General features: G+C 38.2%; 1 protein-coding gene across 10 annotated transcripts in view; it reads left to right on the top strand.

Moving 5' to 3' along the window:
* The first annotated feature begins 269 nt into the window (after nt 1-269).
* Nucleotides 270-26290, top strand: part of LOC123374181 (soluble scavenger receptor cysteine-rich domain-containing protein SSC5D-like) — a 36968-nt gene continuing 10947 nt past the window's right edge. Inside the window, exons 1-21 of one of the 10 annotated variants that reach the window (XM_045023811.1) lie at nt 270-383; nt 697-1005; nt 1497-1532; nt 2101-2136; nt 2821-2946; nt 3836-3946; nt 5090-5200; nt 6864-6974; nt 7864-7974; nt 9642-9752; nt 10645-10755; nt 12412-12522; nt 13415-13525; nt 15181-15291; nt 16176-16286; nt 17367-17477; nt 18028-18129; nt 19007-19117; nt 20772-20882; nt 21773-21883; nt 23615-23725. In XM_045023811.1, coding sequence (XP_044879746.1) covers nt 711-1005; nt 1497-1532; nt 2101-2136; nt 2821-2946; nt 3836-3946; nt 5090-5200; nt 6864-6974; nt 7864-7974; nt 9642-9752; nt 10645-10755; nt 12412-12522; nt 13415-13525; nt 15181-15291; nt 16176-16286; nt 17367-17477; nt 18028-18129; nt 19007-19117; nt 20772-20882; nt 21773-21883; nt 23615-23725 — 2260 coding nt within the window. In that variant the 5' untranslated portion in view covers nt 270-383; nt 697-710. Of the gene's footprint in view, nt 384-696; nt 1006-1496; nt 1533-2100; nt 2137-2820; nt 2947-3835; nt 3947-5089; nt 5201-6863; nt 6975-7863; nt 7975-9641; nt 9753-10644; nt 10756-12411; nt 12523-13414; nt 13526-15180; nt 15292-16175; nt 16287-17366; nt 17478-18018; nt 18130-19006; nt 19118-20771; nt 20883-21772; nt 21884-23614; nt 23726-26290 lie in introns of all 10 variants that reach the window. The other 9 variants (XM_045023810.1, XM_045023812.1, XM_045023814.1 and 6 more) reach the window with 9 other exon arrangements.

Below are 26290 nucleotides of genomic sequence, written 5' to 3'. Positions count from 1 at the left end.
TCCCTTTCTAGTGTCCTAGCATCATTAAAGGTGTTAACAGACATGTCCCTGACACTGCTTCAGATATCAAAGATATAGTCAATCTAGGACTAATACTCAGCTGACACTTTTATTTTCTCTCATGACTTTTCTCAGCCCCTGTACATTCCAAAGCATCGGGACAAATAGGGATTTAGTAGCACATTTTCATTATAATAATGTGGTTGTTTAAATGTTTCAAATAATAGCTGACAATGGGGGTTGATTCTAGAATCATTAACCATCCAGAGTGGAACTTCCATATAAGAATACCCAAATGAGGACATTGGGACACCATAGTCACACATGTAGCCCCATTGAGACCAACCAACTTAGGCAAGGCTTATCAGTATGACGTTACTCTTGTGAGTATGTGCTACTCGACATGGGTATGGAGAGTCAGGCCAGCTATGATCAAATGCTGATGAATTGATACCACATAGCTTGTGATCAGCAAGTTAATTGCATATTCCAGTCACTTGGGATTTCCATGTTTTTGCTTGTAGTAATGTTGTTGCAAAAACTATATTACTTATGTGCAATAATATACAATTGTAGGAAAAGGAAAATATCAGCTTTGCAACTTTCACAAAACCACCAGTATCCAACTTCATAACTAGAAAAGAGCCCCAGATTTCAATAGCTGGGTGAAAATTAATTTCCCTCTGTTTTTCCAAGGTCTCATAAGACTCATGAATGGACAGAACAGATGTTCCGGTCGCGTTGAAGTCCATTACAATGGAAACTGGGGAACAGTGTGTGATGATGACTGGGACATAAAAGATGCAGAGGTTGTGTGCAGACAGCTTGAGTGTGGGCGGGCCATTGAGGCGCCCATGAATGCCCGGTTTGGTGAAGGCTCTGGAAGTATTCTCCTGGATGACGTGCAGTGCAGAGGGAACGAACCCTCTTTGTTGCAGTGCTCGCACCGGGGGTGGGGCACACATAACTGTGCCCACCGTGAGGATGCCAGTGTCATCTGCTCAGGTACTCAGATTTCTATTATTTTCATATGAATTGTATTTTAGGGGAATGACATTCAATCTTCCAAGTTGGAAACTCATCGTTATAGAGGATCCCAGGGGCAACTACAGGCAAGGAAGCACATGGCAACGTGATTCCTATGTGCCCTGGGTTCCATGTTGCCCAATATTCCGACTCCATAGAGAGGCCTGTGAGCTCCAGTAATCTCTGCTTCCATAAAATCCTATGTGCTCTGCAGGGTTTGGAGTTGAACCCTTGGTTCTTCTGCAAGGGGGAATTAAACTGCAAGAAACAAAGAGGAACCTTGTGGTTCTTTTCTCCTTTCAGGTCCCCGTCACGCTGTATTCCCCACAGCAGCAAGTGATTTAGCTCATTGCAATAGAACATCTCAGATGTAGTTTTACTTTATTTTTTCCAGTAGGTCAATGTTTATTGAAATGTCTCTTTTGTAAAGTATTTAATTTTGGCTTTTGTTTTCTTTCTTTGTTTACCAGCTTCTTCACCTACCACACAGAAGCCCATTACTACATGTAAGTTTTTATTCCAATTTAAAGAGTTACGTATAATTTCACAGGGCATGTACTGGATTCCTGTCTCCACTGCTTTACAGAAACATACCAATGGAAAGAGCAGATATCTGCAGAAGTAAAGCCATTTTCTTCTTCTCTGGCTTCCATACTATTTTGACAATAGGAAATCATCCCATAATTGGCTCCTTTTTTCATCCTCCTTAGCCCTTGTCTACAACTAGAGGGTGTTTTGCACTGATGTGCCACTACATAAGCAACTACTGGCGAAAATTCCCAGTTTAGATGAGCAGCACCAATGCACAGGTCTCCCTCTGTGTCCAATCCACAGAGGATATGTATCTATCCACTACATTAGCACTAACATGTTCTCCATTTGGGTTTGTAGTTTTGAATATATTTTGTTCTTCATTCACTCTCCTTCAATAATTATGTCCTAGTTTGTGAATGTCTCTTGTCTTTCATTATTTGAATTGTCAGTCATAAAGTATTCAATTGTCCACTTAATAAAGATGGCATTTAATCATCTTTAATCATTTTCAAGACTGTCATTATCTTTTTGCATTGCCAGCTCCACCACCTACAACAAGCGAGCCCCTTACAACTGGTGAGTCTTTTCTCAGCTGTGCTTTAAATAATGTTCTTTTTATTATGTTATCCCTGCTGAGTTAAAAAGGTGCCTGTAATTTCACAGTGCAGCTACTGGGCTCCTGTCTCCAGTATACACACCCAAATGCCCATGAAATGGCAGAACCCTGCAGAGGCAAATGTAAATTCTCCTAAAGTGATTTCACTTCTTTGTCTGATTTTAGTAGATAACTAGCCTGCTGGGGTGGTTACCTATCACACTTTTCTGATTCCCTTTCTAGTGTCCTAGCATCATTAAAGGTGTTAACAGACATGTCCCTGACACTGCTTCAGATATCAAAGATATAGTCAATCTAGGACTAATACTCAGCTGACGCTTTTATTTTCTCTCATGACTTTTCTCAGCCCCTGTACATTCAAAAGCATCGGGACAAATAGGGATTTAGTAGCACATTTTCATTATAATAATGTGGTTGTTTAAATGTTTCAAATAATAGCTGACAATGGGGGTTGATTCTAGAATCATTAACCATGTTGCCCAATATTCCGACTATATAGAGAGGCCTGTGAGCTCCAGTAATCTCTGCCTCCATAAAATCCTATGTGCTCTCCAGGGTTTGGACTTGAACCCTTGGTTCTTCTGCAAAGGGGAATTAAACTGCAAGAAACAAAGAGGAACCTTGTGGTTCTTTTCTCCTTTCAGGCCCCCATCACGTTGTATCAGAAACATTCGGAACATTGGAAACAGATAACTCCTCTTCATCCCCTTTCGCGCCAGAGACCACTGGGGCAATATCTACCCCACAACCACTGACTACAGCTAATGGAGGTAAGGGACATTGGAGTGTGAACATAATATAAGAAAAATGCTATAATAAGTTATACAGTTAAATAAATAGGCAGGACCAGATGCCATACAGTCAAGCTTTCTAAAGTAGCTCAACTGTGACCAAAAATGCAAAAATTTAGAAATTATTCTCTCCATATATAATTTTTACTTTTCTTTACATCACTTTTCTTTAAGTGCTCTTTAATTAGTAACTCTTTATAGTACTGAAAATTCATTTTTTTATTAACGAATACTGGCTACAGAACCCCTGGACAATCTGGTAAAACATTTACATAATTTCTGGTATGTACTTTACAATATCAAGAAATGTCTTTCTGGTAGATTTTTTTTTTGGGTGGTAAATTAAACATGAGACAGTCATCCCCCAAGGGGACAATGCATTAGCAGGACAGAAATATTAAACAGAGAGAGTAGAATAAATGGGAGTTTTCCACAATATCTCTAGCAGTAAAAGACTCAGCCAGATAAAATGCAAGTAGTTATTGTTTATGATTTTACGTTTTCTAATGGAGCCACATCACTTCCTGCTGTTTAAATTACAGGGCCCTTTTGAAAAGAGAATAAAATATTTACAGCGTTTTCGATGTTAGATGGTAACTTCTAGGTTAACTTCTAGGATTACCACTTAAAAATTCAGATCTGAACTAATGCTGTCAATGACACAAGTCGCCCAATTGCAAATCAAATAATCATTCATAATTAACATTGAAATACAACTTTGACCCACATCTCCACAAGCAAAAAGTTATTACACTAATTCATTTTTCCACAAAACATGAAATCTAAATCTTTAACAACACCCCAGTTCTAGGTGCTAGTACTAGTTGCTAGTTCTATCTATTAATTTCTTTCCTTGTCTTTCTGACAGCTTCTGTGGATTCCACAACACCAGAAAGAGAGAACTCCTTTCCATCCATCACCGCACCAGAGACCACTGCGGCAATATCCACCCCAGAATCACTGACTACACCTAATGAAGGTAATGGACTTCTTCTGAACAGACTCTGAACATAATGTAAGAAAAATGCTGGAATAAGTTATATGGTTAAATACAAAGGGAGGACCACATGCCATTCATTCATGCGTTTAAAGAGGCTCTCATCTGCGACCGAAAATGTGAAATTTTTGTATTCATGAGATTTGCCTTATTTTGTGTCCTACAAGGTTTGTTGCTCATACAACTGGTGGATGGAATAGAGAGCTGTGAGGCAGTGTTGTGTGGCTGTTTACTTGAATGGAATGTGGGGAACAGTTTGTGATGCTGCCTGGGATATGGCAGGGCTGTACAGGCCAAACAAACTGTACCAAGAGGCAAGAGGGTACTGGGCTATAGGAGTATCTCCTATACAGAATTAGTTACTGAGTTTAGAACAGGCAGCCAATTTGGGTGAATCAAGGAAGTCATGCTTGGGTCACAATTGGGTGAAAGTGCTAGAAGGCTTCAGTAGGGGGACATGAAGGAATGTCCCAGGAGGAAAGGAATGTAAAGTTCCATGTGTAGTTCTAGAATAAAAGCAGCCAAGAGGATATTTAATCACAGCCTATTTGGTAAGTGTGTAGGAAGCTACATAAATGCCACTTTAGTGTGTGAAAAAAAGGAAATAATGTGGGGTTATGACATCACCATTCAGAAAGGGAAGTGTTCAGCTGGATATGGAAATACGCATCTTCTCTCTGAAACGTTCTGGAAAATAACCATTGTTGCACTTACTATCACAGATGTCAAGGCAGAGTTGGATAGTGATATGGCTAGCCATACTGTGTATTGCCCACATGGGTGTCCCTCCTGGTGGAGATATGATTGTCCATACTTCCTTCCATGCAGAATTTTTCCTTTGCTTTAATTTCTTTCTTTTAACTTCTTTTAACTTTTCCATTTTGCTCCTTAAGAACCCAGTCCTGAACCAACATTGCCAATGACCAAAGCTCCCTAATTTCAATTCTATAGGACTTTATTATTAACTTTACCATACAATTTTGACCCATATCTGCACAAGTGGAAGGCTATTGCGATAACTCATTTTCCCACAAAACTTGAAATCTAAATCTTTTAACCAACACCCCAGTTCTAAAAGCCATTACTAGTTCTTTCTCTTAATTTCTTTCCTCATCTTTCTGAAAGCCACTGTGGATTACACAACACAGGAAAGAGAGAACTCCTTTTCATCCACCACCGCACCAGAAAGAACTGGAGAAATATCAACCCCAGAATCACTGACTACACCTAATGAAGGTAGGGGACAATCAGAGTGTGAACATAATCTAAGAAAAATGCTGTAATAATTTATACAGTTAACTAAAAAAGGAGAACCAGATGCCATTCATTCTTGCTTTTAAAGAGGCTCTCATCTGCGACCAAAAATGTGAAATTTTTGTATTTATGAGATTTGACTTATTTTGTGTCCTACAAGGTTTGTTGCTTGAACAACTGGTGGATGGAATAGAGAGCTGTGAGGCAGTGTTGTGTGGCTGTTTACTTGAATGGAATGTGGGGAACAGTTTGTGATGCTGCCAGGGATATGGCAGGGCTGTACAGGCCAAACAAACTGTACCAAGAGGCAAGAGGGTACTGGGCTCTAGGAGTATCTCCTATACAGAATTAGTTACTGAGTTTAGAACAGGCAGCCAATTTGGGTGAAAGTTACTAAAGTGGATCTTTTATTTTCTTTCATGTATCTGGCCAGTTCATGCATCCAAAACAACAGGTATTTCTTAGTTGGGTTCCATATATTTATCAGAATCTTTCAACTCTCATTTGACAGTGAGGGGCTGCTTCTTCAGCCGTTAACCAAGCTGAAAAGGATTTATCCTTTAGTGGTCCCACTAAAGACAATCCCTTCCTCATACAAATACTCCTGCCTGAGAGAATCGACTTAAGTCTGCTCACCTAAGTGAGTGCTGCTCAACATGAGTAAGGGTTTCAGAGGCGGATAACTGTTACATTGGCATAACACTGCTTGTGTTTATCAAATCAGTTGCAAATCCCTATCACTTTCAATATATGTGTGTGGGTTAGTAGTAATGTTGAAGCACTCTGTTAGTATATTTTATTTGAAAATAATTCAATAATTAAATCAGAAAAAATCAGCCTTACAATCTTAATAATATCACAATATCCACCTACTATCAAGGAAGTCATGTTTTTAAAGAGGCTCAACCATGATCAATAATGCAAAATTTAAGAAATAATATTTATAAGATTTACATAAAAATACAAGATATCGAAATAGAACATTACTGCCCACACAAATTACATGCAACAGTTATACTTTGAAGAGTCTGTTCATCCCAGTTTGCAAATCATTTCAGTCATCAATTCTCCAGGAAAAAGGAGTCACTCGCCTATATTTTCCTGGTATTTCAAATCATCAGGATACCAGAGCCTTTTTTAAAAGTGGGCAGGTAATTTTGCACCGAATTGGGCATCCTGTTACCAAAACAGATGGAATTTTGAATCCTCACAACAAAACTATTTCTGAAAAACCTAGTGATCAACATTTATTTTCAGAATTTATTCACTGAAATATTTCATTAAATTTCATTTTGAACACGAGACGCTCCCTCTCGTTCCAGTCCTCCCACCCTCATATCCAAGATGGAAGTTAACCAGCTACACGTGCAACAGTGAGATAGCAGGTCTCGCTTAGCACCTCCTACTGTTTTAGGACCAACACATGTTAAGTGTGCTGGTCCACAGAGCAAGAGTACCACCCTGTTACAAGGGGTTCTTAGTTGGAGGTGGAGAACTGGTAGGTAGAAAGAATATAACTTAGTGAAGAGTGAAGCCTTGGGGGAAAGCAAAAACAGGGTAAACTCTACTCAGAATGGAAACGTGAAATCTAAATCTTTTAACCAATACCCCAGTCTATGCATTCCTTTCCTCAACTTTCTGACAGCCACTGCAGATTTCAGAACACCGGAAACAGATAACTCCTCTTCATCCACTTTCGCGCCAGAGACCACTGGGGCAATATCTACCCCACAACCATTGACTACAGCTAATGGAGGTAAGGGAAATTGGAGTGAACATAATCTAAGAAAAATGCTATAATAAGTTATACAGTTAAATAAATAGGCAGGACCAGATGCCATTCAGTCAAGCTTTCTAAAGTAGCTCAACTGTGACCAAAAATGCAAAAATTTAGAAATTATTCTCTCCATGTATAATTTTTACTTTTCTTTACATCACTTTTCTTTAATTGCTCTTTAATTAGTAACTGTTTATAGTACTGAGAATTCATTTTTTAAATTTACGAATACTGGCTACAGAACCCCTGGAGAATCTGGTAAAACATTTACATAATTTCTGGTATGTACTTTACAATATCAAGAAATGTCTTTCTGGTAGATTTTTTTTTTGGGGTGGTAAATTAAACATGAGACAGTCATCCCCCAAGGGGACAGTGCATTAGCAGGACAGAAATATTAAACAGAGAGAGTAGAATAAATGGGTGTTTTCCACAATATCTCTAGCATTAAAAGACTCAGCCAGATAAAATGCAAGTAGTTATTGTTTATGCTTTTACGTTTTCTAATGGAGCCACATCACTTCCTGCTGTTTGAGTTACAGGGCCCTTTTGAAAAGAGAATAAAATATTTACAGCATTTTGGATTTTAGATGGTAACTTCTAGGTTAACTTCTAGGATTACCCCTTAAAAATTCAGACCTGAACTAATGCTGTCAATGACACAAGTCGCCCAATTGCAAATCAAATAATCATTCATAATTAACATTGAAATACAACTTTGACCCACATCTCCACAAGCAAAAGGTTATTACACTAACTCATTTTTCCACAAAACATGAAATCTAAATCTTTAACAACACCCCAGTTCTAGGTGCTAGTACTAGTTGCTAGTTCTATCTATTAATTTCTTTCCTTGTCTTTCTGACAGCTTCTGTGGATTCCACAACACCAGAAAGAGAGAACTCCTTTCCATCCATCACCGCACCAGAGACCACTGGGGCAATATCCACCCCAGAATCACTGACTACACCTAATGAAGGTAATGGGCTTCTGAACAGACTCTGAACATAATGTAAGAAAAATGCTGGAATAAGTTATACGGTTAAATACAAAGGGAGGACCACATGCCATTCATTCATGCGTTTAAAGAGGCTCTCATCTGCGACCAAAAATGTGAAATTTTTGTATTTATGAGATTTGCCTTATTTTGTGTCCTACAAGGTTTGTTGCTTGAACAACTGGTGGATGGAATCGAGAGCTGTGAGGCAGTGTTGTGTGGCTGTTTACTTGAATGGAATGTGGGGAACAGTTTGTGATGCTGCCTGGGATATGGCAGGGCTGTACAGGCCAAACAAACTGTACCAAGAGGCAAGAGGGTACTGGGCTATAAGAGTATCTCCTATACAGAATTAGTTACTGAGTTTAGAACAGGCAGCCAATTTGGGTGAAAGTTACTAAAGTGGATCTTTTATTTTCTTTCATGTATCTGGCCAGTTCATGCATCCAAAACAACAGGTATTTCTTAGTTGGGTTCCGTATATTTATCAGAATCTTTCAACTCTCATTTGACAGTGAGGGGCTGCTTCTTCAGCCGTTAACCAAGCTGAAAAGGATTTATCCTTTAGTGGTCCCACTAAAGACAATCCCTTCCTCATACAAATACTCCTGCCTGAGAGAATCGACTTAAGTCTGCTCACCTAAGTGAGTGCTGCTCAACATGAGTAAGGGTTTCAGAGGCGGATAACTGTTACATTGGCATAACACTGCTTGTGTTTATCAAATCAGTTGCAAATCCCTGTCACTTTCAATATATGTGTGTGGGTTAGTAGTAATGTTGAAGCACTCTGTTAGTATATTTTATTTGAAAATAATTCAATAATTAAATCAGAAAAAATCAGCCTTACAATCTTAATAATATCACAATATCCACCTACTATCAAGGAAGTCATGTTTTTAAAGAGGCTCAACCATGACCAATAATGCAAAATTTAAGAAATAATATTTATAAGATTTACATAAAAATACAAGATATCGAAATAGAACATTACTGCCCACACAAATTACATGCAACAGTTATACTTTGAAGAGTCTGTTCATCCCAGGTTGCAAATCATTTCAGTCATCAATTCTCCAGGAAAAAGGAGTCACTCGCCTATATTTTCCTGGTATTTCAAATCATCAGGATACCAGAGCCTTTTTTAAAAGTGGGCAGGTAATTTTGCACCGAATTGGGCATCCTGTTACCAAAACAGATGGAATTTTGAATCCTCACAACAAAACTATTTCTGAAAAACCTAGTGATCAACATTTATTTTCAGAATTTATTCACTGAAATATTTCATTAAATTTCATTTTGAACACGAGACGCTCCCTCTCGTTCCAGTCCTCCCACCCTCATATCCAAGATGGAGGTTAACCAGCTACATGTGCAACAGTGAGATAGCAGGTCTTACTCAGCACCTCCTACTGTTTTAGGACCAACACATGTTAAGTGTGCTGGTCCACAGAGCAAGAGTACCACCCTGTTACAAGGGGTTCTTAGTTGGAGGTGAAGAACTGGTAGGTAGAAAGAATATAACTTAGTGAAGAGTGAAGCCTTGGGGGAAAGCAAAAACAGGGTAAACTCTACTCAGAATGGAAACATGAAATCTAAATCTTTTAACCAATACCCCAGTCTATGCATTCCTTTCCTCAACTTTCTGACAGCCACTGCAGATTACACAACACCGGAAACAGATAACTCCTCTTCATCCACTTTCGTGCCAGAGACCACTGTGGCAATATCTACCCTACAACTACTGACTACAGCTAATGGAGGTAAGGGAAATTGGAGTGTAAACATAATCTAAGAAAAATGCTATAATAAATTATACAGTTAAATAAATAGGCAGGACCAGATGCCATTCAGTCAAGCTTTCTAAAGTAGCTCAAGTGTGACCAAAAAAGCAAAATTTTAGAAATTATTCTCTCCACGTATAATTTTTACTTTTCTTTACATCACTTTTCTTTAATTGCTCTTTAATTAGTAACTGTTTATAGTACTGAGAATTCATTTTTTTAATTAACGAATACTGGCTACAGAACCCCTGGAGAATCTGGTCAAACATTTACATAATTTCTGGTATGTACTTTACAATATCAAGAAATGTCTTTCTGGTAGATTTTTTTTATTAGGGTGGTAAATTAAACATGAGACAGTCATCCCCCAAGGGGACAATGCATTAGCAGGACAGAAATATTAAACAGAGAGAGTAGAATAAATGGGAGTTTTCCACAATATCTCTAGCAGTAAAAGACTCAGCCAGATAAAATGCAAGTAGTTATTGTTTATGCTTTTACGTTTTCTAATGGAGCCACATCACTTCCTGCTGTTTGAGTTACAGGGCCCTTTTGAAAAGAGAATCAAATATTTACAGCATTTTGGATTTTAGATGGTAACTTCTAGGTTAACTTCTAGGATTACCCCTTAAAAATTCAGACCTGAACTAATGCTGTCAATGACACAAGTCGCCCAATTGCAAATCAAATAATCGTTCATCATTAACATTGAAATACAACTTTGACCCACATCTCCACAAGCAAAAGGTTATTACACTAACTCATTTTTCCACAAAACATGAAATCTAAATCTTTAACAACACCCCAGTTCTAGGTGCTAGTACTAGTTGCTAGTTCTATCTATTAATTTCTTTCCTTGTCTTTCTGACAGCTTCTGTGGATTCCACAACACCAGAAAGAGAGAACTCCTTTCCATCCATCACCGCACCAGAGACCACTGCGGCAATATCCACCCCAGAATCACTGACTACACCTAATGAAGGTAATGGACTTCTGAACAGACTCTGAACATAATGTGAGAAAAATGCTGGAATAAGTTATACGGTTAAATACAAAGGGAGGACCACATGCCATTCATTCATGCGTTTAAAGAGGCTCTCATCTGCGACCAAAAATGTGAAATTTTTGTATTTATGAGATTTGCCTTATTTTGTGTCCTACAAGGTTTGTTGCTTGAACAACTGGTGGATGGAATAGAGAGCTGTGAGGCAGTGTTGTGTGGCTGTTTACTTGAATGGAATGTGGGGAACAGTTTGTGATGCTGCCTGGGATATGGCAGGGCTGTACAGGCCAAACAAACTGTACCAAGAGGCAAGAGGGTACTGGGCTCTAGGAGTATCTCCTATACAGAATTAGTTACTGAGTTTAGAACAGGCAGCCAATTTGGGTGAAAGTTACTAAAGTGGATCTTTTATTTTCTTTCATGTATCTGGCCAGTTCATGCATCCAAAACAACAGGTATTTCTTAGTTGGGTTCCGTATATTTATCAGAATCTTTCAACTCTCATTTGACAGTGAGGGGCTGCTTCTTCAGCCGTTAACCAAGCTGAAAAGGATTTATCCCACTAAAGACAATCCCTTCCTCATACAAATACTCCTGCCTGAGAGAATCGACTTAAGTCTGCTCACCTAAGTGAGTGCTGCTCAACATGAGTAAGGGTTTCGGAGGCGGATAACTGTTACATTGGCATAACACTGCTTGTGTTTATCAAATCAGTTGCAAATCCCTATCACTTTCAACATATGTGTGTGGGTTAGTAGTAATGTTGAAGCACTCTGTTAGTATATTTTATTTGAAAATAATTCAATAATTAAATCAGAAAAAATCAGCCTTACAATCTTAATAATATCACAATATCCACCTACTATCAAGGAAGTCATGTTTTTAAAGAGGCTCAACCATGACCAATAATGCAAAATTTAAGAAATAATATTTATAAGATTTACATAAAAATACAAGATATCGAAATAGAACATTACTGCCCACACAAATTACATGCAACAGTTATACTTTGAAGAGTCTGTTCATCCCAGTTTGCAAATCATTTCAGTCATCAATTCTCCAGGAAAAAGGAGTCACTCGCCTATATTTTCCTGGTATTTCAAATCATCAGGATACCAGAGCCTTTTTTAAAAGTGGGCAGGTAATTTTGCACCGAATTGGGCATCCTGTTACCAAAACAGATGGAATTTTGAATCCTCACAACAAAACTATTTCTGAAAAACCTAGTGATCAACATTTATTTTCAGAATTTATTCACTGAAATATTTCATTAAATTTCATTTTGAACACGAGACGCTCCCTCTCGTTCCAGTCCTCCCACCCTCATATCCAAGATGGAGGTTAACCAGCTACATGTGCAACAGTGAGATAGCAGGTCTTACTCAGCACCTCCTACTGTTTTAGGACCAACACATGTTAAGTGTGCTGGTCCACAGAGCAAGAGTACCACCCTGTTACAAGGGGTTCTTAGTTGGAGGTGAAGAACTGGTAGGTAGAAAGAATATAACTTAGTGAAGAGTGAAGCCTTGGGGGAAAGCAAAAAGAGGGTAAACTCTACTCAGAATGGAAACATGAAATCTAAATCTTTTAACCAACACCCCAGTCTATTCATTCCTTTCCTCAACTTTCTGACAGCCACTGCAGATTACACAACACCGGAAACAGATAACTCCTTTTCATCCCCTTTCGCGCCAGAGACCACTGTGGCAATATCTACCCAACAGCTACTGACTACAGCTAATGGAGGTAAGGGAAATTGGAGTGTAAACATAATCTAAGAAAAATGCTATAATAAATTATACAGTTAAATAAATAGGCAGGACCAGATGCCATTCAGTCAAGCTTTCTAAAGTAGCTCAACTGTGACCAAAAAAGCAAAATTTTAGAAATTATTCTCTCCACGTATAATTTTTACTTTTCTTTACATCACTTTTCTTTAATTGCTCTTTAATTAGTAACTGTTTATAGTACTGAGAATTCATTTTTTTAATTAACGAATACTGGCTACAGAACCCCTGGAGAATCTGGTCAAACATTTACATAATTTCTGGTATGTACTTTACAATATCAAGAAATGTCTTTCTGGTAGATTTTTTTTATTAGGGTGGTAAATTAAACATGAGACAGTCATCCCCCAAGGGGACAATGCATTAGCAGGACAGAAATATTAAACAGAGAGAGTAGAATAAATGGGAGTTTTCCACAATATCTCTAGCAGTAAAAGACTCAGCCAGATAAAATGCAAGTAGTTATTGTTTATGCTTTTACGTTTTCTAATGGAGCCACATCATTTCCTACTGTTTGAGTTACAGGGCCCTTTTGAAAAGAGAATCAAATATTTACAGCATTTTGGATTTTAGATGGTAACTTCTAGGTTAACTTCTAGGATTACCCCTTAAAAATTCAGACCTGAACTAATGCTGTCAATGACACAAGTCGCCCAATTGCAAATCAAATAATCATTCATAATTAACATTGAAATACAACTTTGACCCACATCTCCACAAGCAAAAGGTTATTACACTAACTCATTTTTCCACAAAACATGAAATCTAAATCTTTAACAACTCCCCAGTTCTAGGTGCTAGTACTAGTTGCTAGTTCTATCTATTAATTTCTTTCCTTGTCTTTCTGACAGCTTCTGTGGATTCCACAACACCAGAAAGAGAGAACTCCTTTCCATCCATCACCGCACCAGAGACCACTGCAGCAATATCCACCCCAGAATCACTGACTACACCTAATGAAGGTAATGGACTTCTGAACAGACTCTGAACATAATGTGAGAAAAATGCTGGAAGAAGTTATACGGTTAAATACAAAGGGAGGACCACATGCCATTCATTCATGCGTTTAAAGAGGCTCTCATCTGCGACCAAAAATGTGAAATTTTTGTATTTATGAGATTTGCCTTATTTTGTGTCCTACAAGGTTTGTTGCTTGAACAACTGGTGGATGGAATAGAGAGCTGTGAGGCAGTGTTGTGTGGCTGTTTACTTGAATGGAATGTGGGGAACAGTTTGTGATGATGCCTGGGATATGGCAGGGCTGTACAGGCCAAACAAGCTGTACCAAGAGGCAAGAGGGTACTGGGCTATAGGAGTATCTCCTATACAGAATTAGTTACTGAGTTTAGAACAGGCAGCCAATTTGGGTGAAAGTTACTGAAGTGGATCTTTTATTTTCTTTCATGTATCTGGCCAGTTCATGCATCCAAAACAACAGGTATTTCTTAGTTGGGTTCCGTATATTTATCAGAATCTTTCAACTCTCATTTGACAGTGAGGGGCTGCTTCTTCAGCCGTTAACCAAGCTGAAAAGGATTTATCCCACTAAAGACAATCCCTTCCTCATACAAATACTCCTGCCTGAGAGAATCGACTTAAGTCTGCTCACCTAAGTGAGTGCTGCTCAACATGAGTAAGGGTTTCAGAGGCGGATAACTGTTACATTGGCATAACACTGCTTGTGTTTATCAAATCAGTTGCAAATCCCTATCACTTTCAATATATGTGTGTGGGTTAGTAGTAATGTTGAAGCACTCTGTTAGTATATTTTATTTGAAAATAATTCAATAATTAAATCAGAAAAAATCAGCCTTACAATCTTAATAATATCACAATATCCACCTACTATCAAGGAAGTCATGTTTTTAAAGAGGCTCAACCATGACCAATAATGCAAAATTTAAGAAATAATATTTATAAGATTTACATAAAAATACAAGATATCGAAATAGAACATTACTGCCCACACAAATTACATGCAACAGTTATACTTTGAAGAGTCTGTTCATCCCAGTTTGCAAATCATTTCAGTCATCAATTCTCCAGGAAAAAGGAGTCACTCGCCTATATTTTCCTGGTATTTCAAATCATCAGGATCCCAGAGCCTTTTTTAAAAGTGGGCAGGTAATTTTGCACCGAATTGGGCATCCTGTTACCAAAACAGATGGAATTTTGAATCCTCACAACAAAACTATTTCTGGAAAACCTAGTGATCAACATTTATTTTCAGAATTTATTCACTGAAATATTTCATTAAATTTCATTTTGAACACGAGACGCTCCCTCTCGTTCCAGTCCTCCCACCCTCATATCCAAGATGAAGGTTAACCAGCTACACGTGCAACAGTGAGATAGCAGGTCTCACTCAGCACCTCCTACTGTTTTAGGACCAACACATGTTAAGTGTGCTGGCCCACAGAGCAAGACTACCACCCCGTTACAAGGGGTTCTTAGTTGGAGGTGGAGAACTGGTAGGTAAAAGAATATAACTTAGTGAAGAGTGAAGCCTTGGGGGAAAGCAACAACAGGGTAAACTCTACTCAGAATGGAAACGTGAAATCTAAATCTTTTAACCAATACCCCAGTCTATGCATTCCTTTCCTCAACTTTCTGACAGCCACTGCAGATTTCAGAACACTGGAAACAGATAACTCCTCTTCATCCACTTTCGCGCCAGAGACCACTGGGGCAATATCTACCCCACAACCATTGACTACAGCTAATGGAGGTAAGGGAAATTGGAGTGAACATAATCTAAGAAAAATGGTATAATAAGTTATACAGTCAAATAAATAGGCAGGACCAGATGCCATTCAGTCAAGCTTTCTAAAATAGCTCAACTGTGACCAAAAATGCAAAAATTTAGAAATAATTCTCTCCATATATAATTTTTACTTTTCATTACATCACTTTTCTTTAATTGCTCTTTAATTAGTAACTGTTTATAGTACTGAGAATTCATTTTTTAAATTAATGAATACTGGCTACAGAACCCCTGGTCAATCTGGTAAAACATTTACATAATTTCTGGTATGTACTTTACAATATCAAGAAATGTCTTTCTGGTAGATTTTTTTTTTTTTGGTGGTGGTGGTAAATTAAACATGAGACAGTCATCCCCCAAGGGGACAATGCATTAGCAGGACAGAAATATTAAACAGAGAGAGTAGAATAAATGGGAGTTTTCCACAGTATCTCTAGCAGTAAAAGACTCAGCCGGATAAAATGCAGGTAGTTATTGTTTATGCTTTTACATTTTCTAATGGAGCCACATCACTTCCTGCTGTTTAAGTTACAGGGCCCTTTTGAAAAGAGAATAAAATATTTACAGCGTGTTGGATGTTAGATGGTAACTTCTAGGATTACCCCTTAAAAATTCAGACCTGAACTAATGCTGTCAATGACACAAGTCCCCCAATTGCAAATCAAATAATAATTCATAATTAACATTAAAATACAACTTTGACCCACATCTCCACAAGCAAAAGGTTATTACACTAACTCATTTTTCCACAAAACATGAAATCTAAATCTTTAACAACACCCCAGTTCTAGGTGCTAGTAGTAGTTGCTAGTTCTATCTATAAATTTCTTTCCTTGTCTTTCTGACAGCTTCTGTGGATTCCACAACACCAGAAAGAGAGAACTCCTTTCCATCCATCACCGCACCAGAGACCACTGCGGCAATATCCACCCCAGAATCACTGACTACACCTAATGAAGGTAATGGACTTCTGAACAGACTCTGAACATAATGTAAGAAAAATGCTGGAAGAAGTTATACGGTTAAATACAGGGAGGACCACATGCCATTCATTCATGCGTTAAAGAGGTTAAAGACCAAAAATGCAAATTTTTTGTATTCATGAGATTTGCCTTATTTTCTGTCCTACAAGGTTTGTTGCTCATACAATTGGTGGATGGAATAGAGAGCTGTGAGGCAGTGTTGTGTGGCTGTTTACTTGAATGGAATGTGGGGAACAGTTTGTGATGATGCCTGGGATATGGCAGGGCTGTACAGGCCAAATGAGCCGTACCAAGAGGCAAGAGGGCACTGGGCTCTAGGAGTTTCTGTATACAGAATTAGTTTCACCCACATTTGGGTGACAGTGCTAAAAGGCTTCAGTAGGGGGACATGAAGGAATGTCCCAGGAGGAAAGAAATGTAAAGTTCAATGTGTAGTTCTAGAATAAAAGCAGCCAAGAGGATATGTAATCACAGCCTATTTGGTAAGTGTGTAGGGGGCTACATAAATGCCACTTCAGTGTGTGGAAAAAAGGAAATAATGTGGGGTTATGACATCACCATTCAGAAAGGGAAGTGTTCAGCTGGATATGGAAATAGGCATCTTCTCTCTGAAACGTTCTGGAAAATAACCATTGTTGCACTTACTATCACAGATGTCAACGCAGACTTGGATAGTGATATGGCTAGCCATACTGTGTATTGCCCACATGGGTGTCTCTGCTGGTGGAGATATGATTGTCCATACTTCCTTCCATGCAGAATTTTTCCTTTGCTTTAATTGCTTTCTTTTAAATTCTTTTAACTTTTCCATTTTGCTCCTTAAGAACCCAGTCCTGAAACAATAATGTCAATGACCAAAGCTCCCTAATTTCAATTCTATAGGACTGTATTATTAACTTTACAATACAATTTTGACCCATATTTGCACAAGTGGAAGGCTATTGCGATAACTCATTTTCCCACAAAACTTGAAATCTAAATCTTTTAACTAACACCCCAGTTCTAAAAGCCATTACTAGTTCTTTCTCTTAATTTCTTTCCTCATCTTTCTGACAGCCACTGTGGATTACACAACACCGGAAAGAGAGAACTCCTTTTCATCCATCACTGCACCAGAGACCACTGGGGCAATATCCACCCCAGAATCACTGACTACATCTAATGAAGGTAATGGACTTCTGAACAGACTCTGAACATAATGTAAGAAAAATGCTGTAATTTTGCACCTAATTGGGAATCCTGTTACCAAAACAGATGGAATTTTGAATCCTCACAACAAAACTATTTCTGAAAAACCTAGTGATCAACATTTATTTTCAGAATTTATTCACTGAAATATTTCATTAAATTTCATTTTGAACATGAGACGCTCCCTCTCGTTCCAGTCCTCCCACACTCATATCCAAGATGGAAGTTAACCAGCTACACGTGCAACAGTGAGATAGCAGGTCTCGCTCAGCACCTCCTACTGTTTTAGGACCAACACATGTTAAGTGTGCTGGTCCACAGAGCAAGAGTACCACCCTGTTACAAGGGGTTCTTAGTTGGAGGTGGAGAACTGATAGGTAGAAAGAATATAACTTAGTGAAGAGTGAAGCCTTGGGGGAAAGCAAAAACAGGGTAAACTCTACTCAGAATGGAAACGTGAAATCTAAATCTTTTAACCAATACCCCAGTCTATTCGTTCCTTTCCTCAACTTTCTGACTGCCACTGCAGGTTTCAGAACACTGGAAACAGATAATTCCTCTTCATCCACTTTCGCGCCAGAGACCACTGGGGCAATATCTACCCCACAACCACTGACTACAGCTAATGGAGGTAAGGGAAATTGGAGTGAACATAATCTAAGAAAAATGCTATAATAAGTTATACAGTTAAATAAATAGGCAGGACCAGATGCCATTCAGTCAAGCTTTCTAAAGTAGCTCAACTGTGACCAAAAATGCAAAAATTTAGAAATTATTCTCTCCACGTATAATTTTTACTTTTCTTTACATCACTTTTCTTTAATTGCTCTTTAATTAGTAACTGTTTATAGTACTGAGAATTCATTTTTTTAATTAACGAATACTGGCTACAGAACCCCTGGAGAATCTGGTCAAACATTTACATAATTTCTGGTATGTACTTTACAATATCAAGAAATGTCTTTCTGGTAGATTTTTTTTTTGGGGTGGTAAATTAAACATGAGACAGTCATCCCCCAAGGGGACAATGCATTAGCAGGACAGAAATATTAAACAGAGAGAGTAGAATAAATGGGAGTTTTCCACAATATCTCTAGCAGTAAAAGACTCAGCCAGATAAAATGCAAGTAGTTATTGTTTATGCTTTTACGTTTTCTAATGGAGCCACATCACTTCCTGCTGTTTGAGTTACAGGGCCCTTTTGAAAAGAGAATAAAATATTTACAGCATTTTGGATGTTAGATGGTAACTTCTAGGATTAACCCTTAAAAATTCAGACCTGAACTAATGCTGTCAATGACACAAGTCGCCCAATTGCAAATCAAATAATCATTCATAATTAACATTGAAATACAACTTTGACCCACATCTCCACAAGCAAAAGGTTATTACACTAACTCATTTTTCCACAAAACATGAAATCTAAATCTTTAACAACACCCCAGTTCTAGGTGCTAGTACTAGTTGCTAGTTCTATCTATTAATTTCTTTCCTTGTCTTTCTGACAGCTTCTGTGGATTCCACAACACCAGAAAGAGAGAACTCCTTTCCATCCATCACCGCACCAGAGACCACTGCGGCAATATCCACCCCAGAATCACTGACTACACCTAATGAAGGTAATGGGCTTCTGAACAGACTCTGAACATAATGTAAGAAAAATGCTGGAAGAAGTTATACGGTTAAATACAAAGGGAGGACCACATGCCATTCATTCATGCGTTTAAAGAGGCTCATCTGTGACCAAAAATGCAAATTTTTTGTATTTATGAGATTTGCCTTATTTTGTGTCCTGCAAGGTTTGTTGCTTGAACAACTGGTGGATGGAATAGAGAGCTGTGAGGCAGTGTTGTGTGGCTGTTTACTTGAATGGAATGTGGGGAACAGTTTGTGATGATGCCTGGGATATGGCAGGGCTGTACAGGCCAAACAAGCTGTACCAAGAGGCAAGAGGGTACTGGGCTATAGGAGTATCTCCTATACAGAATTAGTTACTGAGTTTAGAACAGGCAGCCAATTTGGGTGAAAGTTACTAAAGTGGATCTTTTATTTTCTTTCATGTATCTGGCCAGTTCATGCATCCAAAACAACAGGTATTTCTTAGTTGGGTTCCGTATATTTATCAGAATCTTTCAACTCTCATTTGACAGTGAGGGGCTGCTTCTTCAGCCGTTAACCAAGCTGAAAAGGATTTATCCCACTAAAGACAATCCCTTCCTCATACAAATACTCCTGCCTGAGAGAATCGACTTAAGTCTGCTCACCTAAGTGAGTGCTGCTCAACATGAGTAAGGGTTTCAGAGGCGGATAACTGTTACATTGGCATAACACTGCTTGTGTTTATCAAATCAGTTGCAAATCCCTATCACTTTCAATATATGTGTGTGGGTTAGTAGTAATGTTGAAGCACTCTGTTAGTATATTTTATTTGAAAATAATTCAATAATTAAATCAGAAAAAATCAGCCTTACAATCTTAATAATATCACAATATCCACCTACTATCAAGGAAGTCATGTTTTTAAAGAGGCTCAACCATGACCAATAATGCAAAATTTAAGAAATAATATTTATAAGATTTACATAAAAATACAAGATATCGAAATAGAACATTACTGCCCACACAAATTACATGCAACAGTTATACTTTGAAGAGTCTGTTCATCCCAGTTTGCAAATCATTTCAGTCATCAATTCTCCAGGAAAAAGGAGTCACTCGCCTATATTTTCCTGGTATTTCAAATCATCAGGATACCAGAGCCTTTTTTAAAAGTGGGCAGGTAATTTTGCACCGAATTGGGCATCCTGTTACCAAAACAGATGGAATTTTGAATCCTCCCAACAAAACTATTTCTGAAAAACCTAGTGATCAACATTTATTTTCAGAATTTATTCACTGAAATATTTCATTAAATTTCATTTTGAACACGAGACGCTCCCTCTCGTTCCAGTCCTCCCACCCTCATATCCAAGATGGAGGTTAACCAGCTACATGTGCAACAGTGAGATAGCAGGTCTTACTCAGCACCTCCTACTGTTTTAGGACCAACACATGTTAAGTGTGCTGGTCCACAGAGCAAGAGTACCACCCTGTTACAAGGGGTTCTTAGTTGGAGGTGGAGAACTGGTAGGTAGAAAGAATATAACTTAGTGAAGAGTGAAGCCTTGGGGGAAAGCAAAAACAGGGTAAACTCTACTCAGAATGGAAACATGAAATCTAAATCTTTTAACCAACACCCCAGTCTATTCATTCCTTTCCTCAACTTTCTGACAGCCACTGCAGATTACACAACACCGGAAACAGATAACTCCTTTTCATCCCCTTTCGCGCCAGAGACCACTGGGGCAATATCTACCCCACAACCATTGACTACAGCTAATGGAGGTAAGGGAAATTGGAGTGAACATAATCTAAGAAAAATGCTATAATAAGTTATACAGTTAAATAAATAGGCAGGGCCAGATGCCATTCAGTCAAGCTTTCTAAAATAGCTCAACTGTGACCAAAAATGCAAAAATTTAGAAATAATTCTCTCCATATATAATTTTTACTTTTCATTACATCACTTTTCTTTAATTGCTCTTTAATTAGTAACTGTTTATAGTACTGAGAATTCATTTTTTTAATTAACGAATACTGGCTACAGAACCCCTGGAGAATCTGGTCAAACATTTACATAATTTCTGGTATGTACTTTACAATATCAAGAAATGTCTTTCTGGTAGATTTTTTTTATTAGGGTGGTAAATTAAACATGAGACAGTCATCCCCCAAGGGGACAATGCATTAGCAGGACAGAAATATTAAACAGAGAGAGTAGAATAAATGGGAGTTTTCCACAATATCTCTAGCAGTAAAAGACTCAGCCAGATAAAATGCAAGTAGTTATTGTTTATGCTTTTACGTTTTCTAATGGAGCCACATCACTTCCTGCTGTTTGAGTTACAGGGCCCTTTTGAAAAGAGAATCAAATATTTACAGCATTTTGGATTTTAGATGGTAACTTCTAGGTTAACTTCTAGGATTACCCCTTAAAAATTCAGACCTGAACTAATGCTGTCAATGACACAAGTCGCCCAATTGCAAATCAAATAATCATTCATAATTAACATTGAAATACAACTTTGACCCACATCTCCACAAGCAAAAGGTTATTACACTAACTCATTTTTCCACAAAACATGAAATCTAAATCTTTAACAACTCCCCAGTTCTAGGTGCTAGTACTAGTTGCTAGTTCTGTCTATTAATTTCTTTCCTTGTCTTTCTGACAGCTTCTGTGGATTCCACAACACCAGAAAGAGAGAACTCCTTTCCATCCATCACCGCACCAGAGACCACTGCAGCAATATCCACCCCAGAATCACTGACTACACCTAATGAAGGTAATGGACTTCTGAACAGACTCTGAACATAATGTAAGAAAAATGCTGGAATAAGTTATACGGTTAAATACAAAGGGAGGACCACATGCCATTCATTCATGCGTTAAAGAGGCTCATCTGTGACCAAAAATGCAAATTTTTTGTATTAATGAGATTTGCTGGAAATAGGCCAGACAAGCCGTACCAAGAGGGTACTGGGCTATCGGAGTATCTGTATACAGAATTTGTTACTGAGTTTAGAACAAGCAGCCAATTTGGGTGAAAGTGCTAAAAGGCTTCAGTAGGGGGATATGAAGGAATGTCCCCGGAGGAAAGGAATGTAAAGTTCAATGTGTAGTTCTAGAATAAAAGCAGCCAAGAGCGTATTTAATCACAGCCTATTTGGTAGGTGTGTATGGAGCCAGGTAAAGGCCACTTTAGTGTGTAGAAAAAAGAAAATAATGTTGGGTTATGACATCAACAAGAAAAATGCTTGAAAAGTTATACAGTTAAATAAATAGGCAAGACCGATGACATTCAGTCATGCTTTCTAAAGAGGCTCATCTGCAACCAAAAATTAAAAATTTCAGAAATGGTATTATTTGTAAGATTTGCATGAAAAATAAAAGACATAGAATTAGGACATTACTGTCCACAGAAATTACATGCAACAATTATATTTTGAAGAATTTATTAATATATCCCTGCAAGCCAGCTTATCGAATTGTTTCAGGCATTTGGTAAGTACATATGGAGCCACATAATGATCTTAGGCATGGCCTCTTTAATGTGCAGAAGAAAGAAAATAGCATTCAACATTCAATAGCATCAACATTAGGAAAGGGAAGTGTTCAGCTGGATATGGAAATAGGTATCTTTTCTCTGAAAATTATTGGAAAAAAACCATTGTTGTGCTTACTATCACAGCCATGGAGGCAAAGTTGGATATAGATATGGCTAGCCATGCTTTGTAATTGCCTACATGTGTATCTCTGCTAGTAGAGGTATGATTGTCCATGCTTCTCTCCATGTAGAATTTTTACTTTGTTTTAAATAATTTGCTGTAATTTTTCTATAATTTGTGTCTGTGTACAGTAATGAAGTTTAATGTGATTTTTTTCCGACATCCACATTAACAGATTCTAGATACATGCCCCCTGCTGGTAAGACATTGAAGGATTATTGGCATGTATTTTACAATATCCAGAAACGTCTTTGTGGTGAAGTTTTGTCCAGCCTAGTTTCTTAAATTCCCCCAAACAATAAGGCTTCTGCCAATTCCTGTATGACTCCAGTATCTCTAGTAGTAAGAGACACAGCCAGATGTAATTTGGGCGCTTACTGTTTATTCATTCCCACTGATATCAATCCAAGTACTTCATTTTGCCACAGCATTCCATTATTTCACTTACAGGCTCCTTGTGAACAGGTTCTAAAAATCATGCCAAATGGTGGTGATTTGTGATGTTATGTGGCGAGGCCACTTAGCATAAAACTACAAAGCTCACTTCCACTTTTGCTCCTTAAGAACCCAGTCCTGAACTAATGATGTCAATGAGAAAATCCCCCAGTTTATTGTAAAAACAATTTATTATTGCTTTAAAAACACAATTTTGACCCACGTTTCCACAAGCAAAAGGCTACTTTGCTAACTGATTTTTCCACAAAAGATGAAATCTAAATCTTTTAACCTCAGTTCTAAGGGCTATTACTCGTTCTTTCTATTCATTTATTTTCTCTTTTTTCTGACAGCCTCTGGTGATTACACAACACTGGAATCAGATTATTCCTTTTCATCCACTTTCACAGCAGAGAGCACTGGTGCAATATCTACCCCAGAACCACTGACTACAGCTAATGAAGGTAAGGGACAATCAGAGTGTGAACATAATCTAAGAAAAATGCTGGAGTAAGTTACACAGTTAAATAAAAAGGGAGGACCACATGCCATTCATTCATGCTTTTAAAGAGGCTCTCATCTGCAACCAAAAGTGTGAAATTTTTGTATTTATGAGATTTGCCTTATTTTGTGTCCTACAAGACCCACTGCTCAGTGAGGAGAGAGAAACAGTAACAGGAAACTTGGAAATGGCAGAGATGCTTAATGACTTCTTTGTTTCGATCTTCACCGAGAAGTCTGAAGGAATGCCTAACATAGTGAATGCTAATAGAAAGGGGTAGGTTTAGAAGATAAAGTAAAAAAAGAACAAGTTAAAAATCACTTAGAAAAGTTAGATGCCTGCAAGTCACCAGTGCCTGATGAAATGCATCCTAGAATACTCAAGGAGCTAATAGAGGAGGTATCTGAGCCTCTAGCTATTATCTTTGGAAAATCATGGGAGTCAGGAGAGATTCCAGAAGACTGGAAAAGGGCAAATATAGTGCCCATCTATAAAAAGGAAATAAAAACAACCCAGGAAACTACAGACCAGTTAGTTTAACTTCTGTGCCAGGGAAGTTAATGGAGCAAGTAATTAAGGAAATCATCTGCAAACACTTGGAAGCTGGTAAGGTGGTAGGGAATAACCGGCATGGATGTGTAAAGAACAAATCATAGAATCATAGAATATCAGGGTTGGAAGGGACCTCAGGAGGTCATCTAGTCCACCCCCCTGCTCAAAGCAGGACCAATTCCCAACTAAATCATCCCAGCCAGGGCTTTGTCAAGCCTGACCTTAAAAACCTCTAAGGAAGGAGATTCCACCACCTCCCTAGATAATCCATTCCAGTGCTTCACCACCCTCCTAGTGAAAAAGTTTTTCCTAATATCCAACCTAACAAAGCTAGACTACACCCAATTTTTTTTATTATTTTTCACAGCAGATGCCTAAATGGCCCCCTCAAGGATTGAATCAGAACTCTAGGTTTAGCAAGCTGATGCTCAAGCCACTGAACTATCCCTCCATCTCAAACAAACAACCAAATCTGCTATTTTTCTTTGATAGGATAACAAGTCTTGTGGCTAAGGAGAAGTGGTGGATGTGGTATACCTAGACTTTAGTAAGGCATTTGGTACAGTCTTGCATGATATTCGTATCAATAAACTAGGCAAATACAACTTAGATGGGGCTATTATAAGGTGGGTGCATAACTGGCTGGATAACCGTACTCAGAGAGTAGTTATTAATGGTTCCCAATCCTGCTGGAAAGGTATAACAAGTGTGGTTCCGCAGGCATCTGTTTTGGGACCAGCTCTGTTCAATATCTTCATCAATGACTTAGATATTGGCATAGAAAGTATGCTTATTAAGTTTGCAGATGATAACAAACTGGGAGGGATTTCAACCCCTTTGGAGGATAGGGTCATAATTCAAAATGATCTGGACAAATTGGTGAAATGGTCTGAGGTAAACAGGATGAAGTTTAATAAAGACAAATGCAAAGTGCTCCACTTAGGAAGGAACAATCAGTTTCACACAGACAGAATGGGAAGAGACTGTCTAGGAAGGAGTATGGCAGAAAGGAATCTAAGGGTTATAGTGGACCACAAGTTAAATATGGGTCAACAGTGTGATGCTGTTGCAAAAAAAGCAAACGTGATTCTGGGATGCATTAACAGGTGTGTTGTGAGCAAGACACGAGAAGTCATTCTTCTGCTCTACTCTGTTCTGGTTAGGCCTCAACTGGAATATTGTGTCCAGTTCTGGGCACCGCATTTCAAGGAAGATGTGGAGAAATTGGTGAGGGTCCAGAGAAAAGCAACAAGAATGATTAAAGGTCTTGAGAACATGACTTATGAAGGAAGGCTGAAAGAATTGGGTTTGTTTAGTTTGGAAAAGAGAAGACTGAGAGGGGACATGATAGCAGTTTTCAGATATCTAAAAGGGTGTCATAAGGAGGAGGGAGAAAACTTGTTCACCTTAGCCTCTAAGGATAGAACAAGAAGCAATGGGCTTAAACTGCAGCAAGGGAGGTTTAGGTTGGACATTAGGAAAAAGTTCATAACTGTCAGGGTAGTTAAACACTGGAATAAATTGCCTAGGGAGGTGGTGGAATCTCCATCTCTGGAGATATTTAAGAGTAGGTTAGATAAATGTCTATCTGAGATGGTCTATGCATACCTGTATTCTCATGGATTTAGCAGATATCTTCAGAAGCAAATGCAGTATTTCTTAATCTTTCTTTTCTGTTTGTTCAGTAGAAAATTATTCTGGGAACAGCTATATTTCAGATTTTTCTAAATCATTGTCTAGTTCTACCGCAAATAATGATGAGAACACACCTGTGTATGTCCCTGTGTATGGTATCCATGGCACCTTCCCTATCAGATTTCATAATTTTATCTTGAGATGAATTTCTGTACCTATCCTTTTCATTTAGCAGTGAATTGCTATGCCCATCAAGAGTACTCAGGTACTCAGCATTTCATTGTTTTTCGCACGCATCATATTTTATCTGGATAACTATTATGGCTTACAAATAAGCCAA

The sequence above is a fragment of the Mauremys mutica genome, chromosome 7 (assembly GCF_020497125.1).
Source record: "Mauremys mutica isolate MM-2020 ecotype Southern chromosome 7, ASM2049712v1, whole genome shotgun sequence".
In the NCBI taxonomy this organism is placed as follows: Eukaryota; Metazoa; Chordata; order Testudines; family Geoemydidae; genus Mauremys; species Mauremys mutica.
This window is presented reverse-complemented; position numbering and strand designations above follow the sequence as displayed.